This window comes from Drosophila nasuta, chromosome 3 (genome assembly GCF_023558535.2).
Source record: "Drosophila nasuta strain 15112-1781.00 chromosome 3, ASM2355853v1, whole genome shotgun sequence".
Taxonomy (NCBI): domain Eukaryota; kingdom Metazoa; phylum Arthropoda; class Insecta; order Diptera; family Drosophilidae; genus Drosophila; species Drosophila nasuta.
The window spans coordinates 482,759-496,417 of NC_083457.1; the positions used below are offsets into that span (position 1 = coordinate 482,759).

The window sequence follows — 13,659 nt, forward strand, 5'->3', positions numbered from 1 at the left end:
ATGTGTGTGTGTGTGTGTGTGTGTCCATGTAGCTTGGCAATGCTTAATTAGTAGCTGGCAACGAGCTTGAGCTTGAGGTTTATAAATGATGCCTCAACCCAGAGAGAGAGGGAGATGGGAAACATTCACATTAGGAAGACGCTTAAGATCTGCACTGCGTTTATTCCAGTTTTAAGCTGAGCATAACCTAACATAACGATATCAATATCAGTCATCAGTCAGTCATCAATCAATCAATTTTGTCCACGCCAAAACAACAACAACTAATCTCTTCCTATCTCTCTCTGTGCTCACTTGACTAGTGATCTTCCAGCTGATATGAATGGCAGCGTATGGTGAAGTCATCGAAATTATGCACAGGTATCTCCTTGGTGGGCGTAAACTCGGCTCTCTCGATGATCGCACGCTCGCTGCCAAAGCAGAGCAGCCAGAACTTGAGCTCATTGACCTTTGGCAGCGTGCCCTCCAGCTCCCCCTGGACAGTGCCACGATCCGTGTTCATCACCCAGCCACGCACTCCATTCGATAGCGCCAACGATCGCGTTGCCCGCCTCAACTTGACGCCCTGCACCTCACCGAACACTTCGAAGCCACAGGTGAAAATCTGCTCATCCATTTGCATTAGTTCCCAAAGATTTTACCAAGTATTTCTAAAATCCTATCTAAGGAAATTCGAGTAAGTGCTAGTGATGTGCCTTCTCAGTTTGAATGAGAAATTTTTTCAATAAAATTCATTTGGGAAAAAAATACAGTAAACGTAAAAACAAGTAAGAAAGCTACAGTCGAGTGTACTCGACTTTGAGATACCCGCTACCCATTTCAATAAAAACAAAACAGCGCGGCATTATTCCTAAAATATACTGCAAAACTACAAAAAAATACTATATTATTTGGTATATTGATATAGTACTACATTCAAAATATACCATAGAGTGCAAAATAAACACGAATAATCTTTTGCGCATATGTATTTAAAGGGTAAAAGACCATTAATATGAAAGTCGTTCTGATTGATCCAAGAATATTATTATATTTCAGAAGTATTGGTTCATTAGCACATCATTATTTAAGTGAGATTATTATTTTGAAAATATTCATTATAAAGAATGAAAATACGATACAAATTCACTTCAAGATTTTATTAATATAATTTAATATTTAAAAGACTTTTCAGTATTTGAAAATATTATTATATTTTTTTTTATTTATGTTTATTATTTTAGTTACAAAAAAGCAGATATCTGTTCAAATATTGCTGATCATTTGAGAATGGTTCCAACATTAATAAAATAAATATTAATAATTCAAATACGCAAAGACATTTTTAAGAATAGTACAACTACTTTCTGATTTTAATATGATAATTGGATTGATAATTTAAATTGCAGACAATTATATATATTTTAAATTTTAATATATATATTTTCATATGCAATATAATAAAGTGATCCACTAGCAAATACCCTGTCTTCAGCAGATGCGGACAATAAATCTGTAACTTGACCCAACTATAGAAAAATACAAATTATTGTATTTTGTTGTATTTAATATTATTTTGTCAAGTACCTAGTCCATTGTATCACCCACCCAAATACTCCTCATATGTGACCATTGTATTGGTATATGTGTGTGTGTGAGTGTGGGAAAGTGATTTCTTATTGTGAGGCAAGACGGCAATGACTTGTGGATTGGGAGCGCTTTGCTTACTTAGCGAGCACCCTCCTGGCTAATCACAATGTATCATTGTATTGGCCTATCCATATCCCATATCAGCACTAGGGACTCATAAATCACATGTCGCACACGCACACACACATGCACACATACACACACACACATACAGTGATATGCCGGCAAGTTCATCTCATGGCAATCCAATCAACTGAGAATGCCGCCAAAGTTAGCAACCACCACCGTCTTGGTGGACAAATGTTTTGATGCAGCCACCCAACAAACCACCCACCCACCGAATACCCCTCCACTCCCCTTTCCACCCATTGTGACAACCACCTATAGCTGCAAAACAATAACTAGCGAGATAAACAGACAACATTTGGCGGTAATGCAAACGTCGACTTCTCTATGGCAAATATTTAATATGATATTTATGGTGAGTGCGGGCGGGCGAGCGGGCTGCAGACCAAAAGCAAGACTAAGGCAGAGTCAGAGACTGGGCAAAAAGGCTGGTGATAAATGACTACAACGACAGCAACAGCCACAGCGCTAGCGTTAGCGACAGCGACACTGTTGCCCACCATCTCTCCACCACCCATGGCAAAGGCAAGGCAGCAGCGCAGTCGACAGCGACAGCGGCAGCAACAGCAACAGCAACCACATACGTGCTCATTCAAATGTAACAGCACGAGCCGCCGTCGCCGTCGCTGCCATTCGTTGAGCCGAAGGTGAGCAAGCCAAATCAAACAAGCCGAAGCGCAAAAATAAAACTCAACGCTTCAAGGGATTTTGTTGCTGTTGTGTTTACTGGACAGCACCGCAACTTTAGCAAACTGCGCTTCAATTGCGACGCATAAAACTTGACTTGAGCTCAACGAACAGCAGCAGCAGAGCTCTGAGCGAGGTCAGCGTCGCTTTTAACAGCAAGAGAGCCCGAGAGTCCTCTCTCAGAGAACAGAACAAGAACGTATGCAAAGCTTAGCTTAAACCATGCTGTTAACTGCAGCTTTTAACAGCGCTGTAGCGTTGATCCCCTCGAGTTAACAGCAATGCTTGCCTGTTAATTATCACTTAAATATAACATTTAATTGCTACTTAATTCCGACAAAGATTTCAAAAGGCGCCACAGGTATACGCACAAATAACAAAAACAAACGGAAAAGTACAGTCTACAGTTCAAAGTATTAAATATGTATGTATCATGTGCGCATATATAGAGGCATATGTGTGTATGTACGTATGTATGATTTCTAATTGAAATGCAAATGGAAAGCTAAATACTAAAATTAGCTTAAAATATAAAAGTGAAGAGGCCACGCAGCAACAACAAAATACATACACTTTTAAAGAGGGGAAAAAAAAAACCAAACGAAACCAAACCAAAGCAAAGCAAATGAAAATTTCAACGATAATTCAAACGCAATATGTAAACACTTCAAAACTAGGCGATGATGAAGAAGAGGAAGAATGAAAACAGAACTATAAATGCAAATGTGCTGGTGTATTGCTATTTGCATTAGTATTGGTGTTGCTCTTGGTCTTTGCTATGTTGCTGCTGTAGCTGTGTGAGAAAAATGTAAAGAAACAAAACGAAGAACAAACGCAGCTGAGCAACGCGACGTCGCCATGCAATCACTGCAAACAGTCGCGCAGTCAGCGCTGATAGCAGAGCAGCTGGCCGAGGCGCAACTGCATTGGGTGGGTGGCGGCGACCAAAGCGACGTCTCTGCATTCGGCGCTTAGGTATTTCGGCTCTGCCAGCAGCGTCTCTCCACTTGTCTCGTTTCTCCACTCTTCTCTCCACAGCTTGGCTTTTAATATCGCCATACACAAGTGAAAACTGACTTTGTTTGTTTATGCGATGACACAATTCTAAATCTGTGTTTCTCTCTCTCCCTCTTTCTGTGCACTTTCTGCTCTCTCTCTCTCTCTCTCATTGTTGCTGTGTTTTTGTACGCTTAAACTGAGCTTTGAGGTTTACGATTTGATTATATGCCACTCTCAAAGCTTATGATTTGATTAAGTTCCAGGATAAGAACACGTCTAGAACTTGAAACTTAACCTTTCAAGGCAAACATCTAGTGCTTAACTCTCTACGTCTGTCGATTTCTTAACGAGTTGTGATTTTGCGCCATTTACTTGATTATCATTCGATAATAATCTTAAATATATATAAACACTTGAAGGAGTTCCCTCAACTCGTATTGTTTTTATGCTGATTTGAAATTGCTTTCCAAATTATCCTCTAGAATATGCTTGGAATGTCCAAGCTAGTTAAGATTAAGATTAACATTATTATTCTATAAAGTTTCTAATCAGCCCACTCCCACACGTTTTGCGAAAATTCTTGACTAATTTGATAAATCTTAAACTTTTGTACCCCGTATTTGATGTAAAATCAAAGTCAAAGTAGAAACAATCAAATTATCTTTTAAAAGCATTCACGATTTTTGACAGATGCACCATCCGATTAATGCGCATAAATTTACATATGTATGTATGTGCATTTGAATTAAATTTTTCGCAGTGTATACCGCATATTTCAGATCTACAGCATTTGCATTAACATTTGCGATACTTACGTACTTTGCAGCTTAACATTACGCGTTGATGACTTTTAAAATGAAACTCACCTGCAATGAAAGAGAAAGAAAGAGAAGAATTAACAACAAATGCAGCGTAAACGCAACTCGAATGATAAATCAACTGGCTAAAAATACAATAACAATTACAACAACAACAACAACAGCAGCAGCAGCAATAGCAGCAGCAATAACAATTACAAAGCAACAATAACGTCATCTCTAGCGTCTACGCAAACGCTGACGACGACGTCGACGTCAACGCTAGCGGCCAAATAAGGCAAACAATTGCAAAAATCTGCATGTGCGCGACGCCAAAACGTAGCTAAAAATATTTCTGCTCGCTTAGATATCCAAAATTAGCTGGCATGGCGAACACGATGCGACGTCAGCAGAGGAATGGCGACGCTGTCGACGTCATTGTTGAGCTGACGCTAGCGACACAACAACAGCAAACAACACTAACGACAGCGACGCCAACTGGCAGCAGGTTGGCAGAAAGTCTGCCACTGATAACGGGAAATGGCATGCCAGCACCAGCACCAGCACCAATAGCTCCAACTACTCACCCACTCTCACACACATGCACAATTACACACATTCAAGCACATACATCCACTCTCTCACTCTCTCACTGCCATTCTGGGTACTCTCTCAGTTGCCGGCACTTGCCTCCGCTCTTCATGCAGTCAGTGCTGGGCAACGCTCACGCCAAAATAAACAAAACAAATGTAAAATGCGCCCCTTTGCTAGCCCCATTCCACATGCTCCCCCCTCTCGACAACCGAACGAGCCATGAAAATAAATATGTGGGCATAACAAAAAATGAAAATTGTACGCGAAATGTGCCGCAAATGGCAGCAGATTTGCCATTAAAATGTACACAGAGGCTTTACATTATACACTCAGAGAGAGCTGGAGAGCGACAGAACGGAAGAGCGAAGAGGCGAACGAATGAGCGAGTGAGTGAGTGAGTAGATGAGGGTGAGTGAGTGTAAGAAAACATAGACAAACAGTCGCAACATAACAAAAGAAATTGACAAAACACAAACAACAAGTATATGCTGTGGGGGGAAACAGTTAACATGGCGCTGTTAAGCAACAGTTAACAGCTGTTAGTTGACAGAGCGCTGATGAAGTTTCAAATTAAATACACTTAATTAACACAATTATCAACTAATTAGCGATTGAAATTTAAGATTGAATTGACAAGGAGTTGCCTAATTAATCAGTGCATATATATGTAATATAATTGGAGTGTGCAATTTCCTTAGAATCTGTGAAAATGTAAAAATTGCGCATACATATTATAGACTAGACGGTGCTATTACTCTTGTCAGATGTCGAGCGAGTGTTGCATCTGTTTTGAAAATTAATTAATACTATATTTTACACGTAAGTGGAAAAATAAATCATCAACAATGGCCAGTGAAGTTTAAACAAAAATTACAAAAATATACAATGCGGGACAAAGGAAGAGAATCATAATAAAAACCCCAACATAATTTATCAAAATATCTGCAGGATAGCAAAATTTTGCTATATGTAACAGATATTTTGCTGACCTATTCGTGTGGATTTTATTGTAGTACAATTCGCGAAGTACATACGTAAATAATTGACTTTGACAGTGTGAAAAATAGTAAAATTACAAGAGGAAAAAAATGCATATAAATTATTTAAATGGGAATTTGTGTATACACTTGTACAAAAATGCAAGTGATAGCCAACAGCGACGTGTTGACAAATTCAATTAGCCTCGCAACAAGAGTCGGCCAATAGATGACAGCAACAACACCAACAACAGCAACAAAATGTGTGAAATGAAAATTGAATTATGGGAAAAAAACTATTTAAATAATTAATACAATAATGTAAAAGGATATTAAAAGTAAATAATTATGTAGTTGTCCAGCATAAAGAAAGAATATTGACAAGTGAAGTTAAGAGTCACGCTGCGTATACGTGATATGAGATACTAAAGATATTTATGTTTTAAAGCGGCACATAATTAACTCAATTATCAAGGCAGTTATTAGGCAACTACTTTAGTTATTGAAAACGCTTTCTTGTGAGTATCGGCGACAATCAACTTAATTGAATTTTGTTTTGATGCAATGCAAGACGCTTTAAGCAGCAATCGACAAGAGAGCGCGACAGCAAATTGCGAGAGAAGCCCAGCAATTGTTATACCCTGTAAGAAATTGAATGAAATGGGTGTATCTGCAGCTTAAAACTTTTTTAAATATTCAAAGTTTCCATACAGACATTGTAGAAACTTAATTGGTACTTAAAAAGATGTTTTTAATTTCAGTAAATATTTTTAATTGAAAAGCAGCTACAAACGATGTTTCTAGCTAGTCGAGTAACTTTTTTGCATTCATTGCAACTGCATTGCAATTGTCTTGGCTGGTTGTTGTCAAGTGGATTTAATAGCCAAGACGAAGGCAACAACGAAAACGACAAAGACGATGACGATGACGAAGACGAAGACGAAGACGACGACTACGAAGCAACGACGATGACATCGTGTACGATATTCAATTAGACGACGCCGTCGACGTTTAATGAAATTAAATTTAACTCCATTTGTTTATTTATTTTGTGTGCGCTTTCATTTGTTTATATGGCAAAAATCAGTTAACTCGATCATATCGGAAGGAGGAGAACGAAGTGCCACCAACATAAATCCCAGCAGCTTATTAGGGTCAAGTGGAAATCAGTCCACACATTAGGCGGAGGCAGCAACCAATTAACGGAGGCAGAGTCAAAAAAACAACAACTTTAAACATTTTCAATAAGCAAGTTGAGTGCCCCAAAGACAAATGTCACAAGGGATACGACGAGTGCCGCTGCTGAGGCTGTAGCTGTAGCTGCTCCTATTATTGCAGGACATGCGCACATCACAATCAGAGGACTTTAAGCCAGGCCACAAATTGCACACACACACACACACACACACATACACAGAGACAGAGACACATTTGGAAGGGGCTTGTAATGTGGCATGTTTTGTAGATGGAGGCAAAAGGCTGCACGAATAGTAAACAGCGTTACCGTTGTTGTGCCTCAAAAACTTGGAGGAAGATAGTCGTATCAGTAGACAAGATAGTTAGGGGTTGCTATCGAGTGTTTGATGGCGTGCCCCATGCGGCAAGAGGGGGGGTAAGGGGGATGGGTGTACAGTTTACACTCAGCATATGCCCCTAGAACCTGGTTGCGCCTTTGCCTTCCCTTCTCTTCCCTTCTCTATCTCTCTCTCGTTGGGTAATGTAAACAAATTTTTATCGCTTGCTAAAGTTTTTGGCATGAGACTGAGTTAAGAATGTTGCCTGAAGAGTGGAAAGTGTGACTTTGACTCCCTCCCAGAACGCTAAATAGGCTGTTTGCGTCGTTAATAATAATAGTTATGATTACGATTACGATTATGTTGATGGTGATGAGTGACGATGAAGCAGCCTGATAGCACAGCAGGAGCACAGTCAAAATTCTATCCCAACATTGAGCTGGCTTCAATGTGCTGACAACCACACAAAACTCGGAAAAGTAAAAGGAGGAAAAAAATTAACAGAAGCCTGTCAAAAGTTCAAACTTATTAATTTAGTGGCAATAGTTTGAAGCACATCAGGAAAATCAAAACTTGACAAATATAAATTTAAATAGACGACAGGATAAATAAGAAGTTGTTATTTGGGAATATAAAACTGATTGATCAATCACTTGCGAGTTCATACATCTAACAAGTGCTTGAAATCAAATAAAATCGTTTAAATCTTCTAAGTTTCCAGCTTGCAGAGCGCTGTTCCTATATTCCAAATTTGAATATTATAAAAGAATTCGCACAAATATTATAGTTAGTTCTATAAAATAAACATAAAATAAACTTTTTCGATAAGAGTGGCTATACAGAAAAAAAGATACTCGATAAAGATAACTTGATTGTGGTCTGCATTTTCCAAGTATGCATTCAGAATTAAAATGACAAAATAAGACTAAACTGATATATTTATGCTATAAAATGCTCGAACAATCGAAGTTGTATTTATAATAATAATTATTATAAATACTATTCCTTTCTTGATTACTGAAGATTTTGTTATGATGAGATACAAATTTTAGAAGTTATTTCAGAAAAAAAAACCTATAACTTACTACGGCTGACAATCTGGTATATTTCATATTTTATGGTATATTTTAGCCATTGTAGCCGTTGGTATATTTAAGTATAATTGAGTTATATTAATTTGGTATAATTTTTATAATAATACCGTACTGCGTAGCATGTATCTCAGAGCCAAGCACACTCGACTTTAAAAAATTGATTTAAAACTAGGTTAACAATTAGATGCCTCACAATTCTTTCATCTTTTGCAGAAGCAAAGTCACTTCACCTAGCATGCAAAATCTGAGGGAAACTTCAAGCAAGGCAGCTGAAGTGGAGATTGCTCGACTATGAAATACTCAATTCACATATCAAAAGTACATAGGTTAATATCCCCCTTTTTAGAGCATTGCTGCCGGGTAAAACCAACAAACAACACACGACTGCAAATCAATTAAAAACCTTCGAATAAGACAAACAGGAGGAACAACAAAAACTCGGCCCAAATTTGTTTAAAACAAATGGCGCACACACACGCTGCGTCTGAGGCTGCGGCTGCTGCCACAGATGATGGCGACTCTCAGCTGGTGAGGCAGCTTCAGCTTCTGCTCGTGCCCTGTTCATCTTGTCCTGCCTTATAGCTTCTCCCTCTGAGCCTAGAGATGGCTGCTGGCCCTAATCACTGGCAAACAAAAGTCAAATCAAAAGAGAAGCCAGGCAAGCAGCAAAGATTTTCAACCACAACGCGCGGCACAGCAGGGAAAGTGCATGAGGTACAGAGGAGAGGGGAGGAAGGTTGTAGGAGGAAGAAGAGAAGCGCAGCAGCTAACAAGCAAAACGTCAACGGCGAAAACGACGACGACCACGATGACGACGACGACATCGTTGCAAGCGACTTCCAATTATTTTTTATATTTTTGCAGCAACAAAAGCAGCTGCAGCAGCTGGACGCAAGAGGAGAAAGGGAGAGAAGGAGATGGGGTGAAAGAAGGGGGGCCACAAAAGTGGATTATGTGGCTGCTGTCGTATTTTTCCCGTGCTCTGTGAGAGGCGTGCGTGAAAAGTGGGCGCGGCCCGCACTCAATAACTTGGCTGACGTTTCTCCCCCATTCTTTTCTCTGTTTTTTTTTTCTATTTGCTCTTCTCTTGCTGCACTTTTGATTGTTGGTTCCCACAGCAACAGCAGCAACAGCAACAACTACTGCAATATCATCGTGCTCTAATTGAGCAATATCTTTCGCTCAGATTGTCGCAGAAATCAAAATACAAAAATGTTTGCATTTATTTAAAATACTTTCGACTTTTGCATTTGCAAATTAATTAGCCAGCGAATTCTAATTGGTAAATAATTAAATAGAGCTCTGATTTCAATACCCTGCTGCACAGTGGGGCAAAAGTGCGTCGCCAGTTGATGAACAACATATATATTGAGTTGTTCGTGGGGCAAAACAAAGCTTTTAAGCTTCGTTGAATTTAACACACAAATTCCCATGCACACACACATACCTAGACACACATACGTATACGAAGCGTCGACAACTATGTAGAGATGTAAAGATTGCGCGCAGGAGGCAACAGCTAGAGGGGTAGACAAGTGACAGCAGAAAGGGGGGAAAGAGAAGGGGAATTCTGCTGGGCACGCGTTACTCGCCATATGCGACATAGCTTCGGGGCAAGGGAGCGCAATTCGAATCTTCGGCTAGTGGGGCGGGACAACGCACACACACATAGACACACTCACACATACAGCTGACAGCGTGCCGTTGCCCACAAGCACAGTGGGCTGAACAACCACAATTATGAGGAATAGTAAAGATTGCAAGCATTTCATTTTTATTTTAGGGTTTGAGTGATTTATATAACAGAACGTCGTATGTAAAGAGAATGTGTATTTTTGTTTAAGTAAATAAGATATTTCGATATTTGATTCACTCATTTGATAGTTCGTTAGAGTTGGTAGCACTGAGCAATAAGAAGACTTAAGTAACTCACCGATAAACGAACGTTACGAACAATGTTTTTTTATATTTCAGCTTTTCGGAGCCAGCGTTTTCTATATCTATACTTGTCTGTTGTCTGCATTTTAAAAGGTATAATAATAAAAAGTATAAAGTAATAAACTTTTATTCGATAGTTCGTTAGAGTTAGCAGCACTGTGCAATAAAAAGACGTTAAATGCTTTGAACAATGATTTCATATTTCACTCTTTCGGGACCAGCGTTACCTATATTGATCAATTTTATTCATCATTATTTATACTTATTCTTTGCTGAGTTTAATCTTCTGTATTTTACCAGCGTTTCAACAAATATAGTAATAGTATTCGATTTGTTTTCTCTTGAATTTTATTATAAACTCCACAATTATTATTTGAAGTTATCGTAATTTCGAATAGGTAAAGACATTTTAACAATACATTTTGCAAGAATAAAAATCTTTGCATAATATTATATCTACGTTAATCTCCAAATTTGTTAATTGGTTACTATAAAAAGTTACAATAACTTCATACATGTTTTAATGCATTGCAAATAAGAAACAAAGAACAAAGTTCAAAAAAGGTTTACATTATTATTTTAAGTGTAGAAATTCTTCATATATCTATACATGTATATATTTATATAATTCATTGCAATTTTTAGTTCCATATATATTTATAAAAAAATCGTATATAGAATTAATTGAAGTCGCCCATTATTTAAGGTTTTCGTTGAGTTGTCAGCACTGTGGAACCACTGTGCACGTCGCACGTGTCGTATACTTGACATTACATGCGCTCACACATTCGAATTCGCTCGCACAAATGCTTATACAATTGGCTGTCTCTCTCGCTCTCTCTTTTTCTCTTTCACACGTTAGTGTACATCTTTCTCGCTCTGTCTTGTTTTCGCTGTGCATCTCTTTCTGACTTCCGCTGAGCTGCGTTATGCAGACAAATTTCTATAAATTATGCATTGTGTGTGTAAACACGGCAAGTTGAATTGAAATTACGGATTTAAATGCGAACCAAAGAAATTTTATAGCCACTCACAGAATGTGTGTGATCTATGAGTATGTGAAAGTGTGTGTGTGTGTGTGTTTGGGAAGGCGTATTTTATGCCTTTTTATGAGTCTTATTGTTTTTACTAGTCAGCAATCAGCACTCGCATGCACCCTTAGCTACAGTCTAGCTCTAACCTCTGACCTCTCTTCCTGAACAGCTGGACAACTCTCACTGCCTCACCTCCCCTACAACCGCATTCTCTCTCTATCTCTCTTTGTCCTTTCATCTGCCGACAACGAGAACGCAGAGAAGGAACGGCAACAATCTCGTAAAATTTAATTGTTTAAAGTAAATTTCGCCGCCATTCACATTGCAAAAATTGCCCCGTTGTCAGTTGTCTCTTTGGACTCCGCCTCCTCCTTTTCCTCCTCCTGCTTCGATGTGTCTTCTCCCTGCCCAACGTCATCGTTGCTGTCGTTGTCACCTTTTGAACTTCCGTTTTTTTGTTTTGCCTTTTTCCGCCCCAACGTCGTCGACTGCGGCGGCGTCATCGTCTGATACGTTTGACTGTCCGTCCAGCTCGATGTCTGTTTGTCCAGCTCGACAAAAGTTCACTCAGACGTAAATTTTTCTACATATCGCTCATTGTTGAAGCTGTCCCGCATAGTCGCAGTCTATCCCCTCCTCCCCCCTTCCCACGCCCCGTGTCACCTTTTGATCGTCTGGCCCAAGCTCGATTCATTAAACATTTCTATTTGTTGTTGCTGCTGCTGCTGTGGCATTTGTTTATTTGCAAACGTTTCGTCATCGTTGACATTGATGACGACAACGACGACGACGACGTCGCTTCAGCCGCTTGTTTCAGCCGTTGTCTTAGCCACTTCCCCCCACCACCAGCAGCTGCATTTCCCTTATTGTCCTCCACTTTATTCTGACTGACTTTTGCTTTGTTTTAAACCGAATGTTTATTTATAACATTTCAGCGTAGAAAACAAAAGATTGCCAATGCATGAGTGTGTGAGTGAAAAACCGCGAGAAATACAGGAAATATTTTCTTGTTTGATAAATTATTATCGCAAAGGTTATTCGTGGCTTTCCAAGATTTGTGAGAGGCAAACAAATAATAACTGTAACAATTAAGAGAACTCATTAAGTTTAAAGTTCAAAGAATACTGCGAACATAATTTGATGTATTTAATTTAAGAATGCACAATAATAATATCAAAATATGTTTATTCCAAGTTTTCACTTTCAAGTTACAGAAGTATTTTGAAGCTAAAGTCACGATTTTTGGTACATACAATACTACATACAGTCTTTATAATTCCTGAAAGTTTGGTTGCGATAAAAACAGATACAAATTGTGGAAGCTAATTAACAAATAATTTGATACGGCAAAAAAACGGCTGCTACAATCGGACATTATCTGAATTATTTGGCAACTTCGCATATTTTGTACTCTATGGTATATTTTAGATGTAATAGTATTTCATTTTACCAAACATAACATTCGGTATATTTTCGTATTTTCTAAAAATAAAGATTTCGTTTGATTTAAATGATGAATAATTTCAAGTTTTTAATATATAATATGTCTTTGTCATAATTTTGGAAATTTATACTCATTAGTCATGAACGACTTTTAAAAATGTAATGTCTTAATTCATCATTTTCCATTGCTGAAGCAACACACTCATAAGCTTTGAATCATAAAACCGATTTAAGTGAGCAACTTCTGGAACTTACTGAATTCCAATAAATGACTCGATGCTGCATTCTAAATTTCCAAATGGTTTTGCACATCTCATGACTATTTCCGAATACCACACGATGAGTAAATACCATAAAATAGAAGCAATCGAATCGAGAGTCGAAAATCAGCTTGAGTCAATGAGTCGCAATCAGTTGGGCCCTGGACAGTGGAAAGTGGGAGGCGTGAGGGCGACCTCAGCATCGTAATGAATAAATGAGCATACAATCAAACATACAGTCACACTCACACACACACACACACACACACATGTATTTCTATGTGTTTACGATGTAAGCGTGTGTTTGTGCAGTTAATTTGCCATTTCCGCTTCAGTAAAGTAATGAAAAATGTTTTGCTGCTCGGCTACGAAAATGAAAATCGCCACGAAACGCATTCGACGCCCTTTTCACTCACCCCATTTCCCTCATTCCCATGCCATGCACCCTCTGAATCGCACACACACACATAATGAGCGAGTGAGTGGTCAACAAATCTCCATTGTTCCAACTTGGCCAATGCTAATCACTAGCTAAAGGGTAGCAATATTGCGCATACGACGTGTGGC

The 13,659-nt window shown here is 38.7% G+C and overlaps 3 protein-coding genes across 3 annotated transcripts in view; 1 reads left to right on the plus strand and 2 right to left on the minus strand.

Moving 5' to 3' along the window:
- Positions 1-13,659, minus strand: part of LOC132793412 (neurogenic protein mastermind) — a 92,552-nt gene that overhangs the window by 40,808 nt on the left and 38,085 nt on the right.
- Positions 143-715, minus strand: LOC132790380 (acylphosphatase-1). The gene has a single exon (XM_060798878.1). The coding sequence runs from the start codon at positions 620-622 to the stop codon at positions 299-301; it is 324 nt and encodes a 107-aa protein (XP_060654861.1). The 5' UTR covers positions 623-715; the 3' UTR covers positions 143-298.
- LOC132789402 (uncharacterized) lies at positions 8,405-9,581 on the plus strand. Its single transcript, XM_060797387.1, has 3 exons — positions 8,405-8,424; positions 8,764-8,945; positions 9,000-9,581. The coding sequence occupies exons 2-3, from the start codon at positions 8,880-8,882 to the stop codon at positions 9,579-9,581; spliced, it is 648 nt and encodes a 215-aa protein (XP_060653370.1). The 5' UTR covers positions 8,405-8,424; positions 8,764-8,879.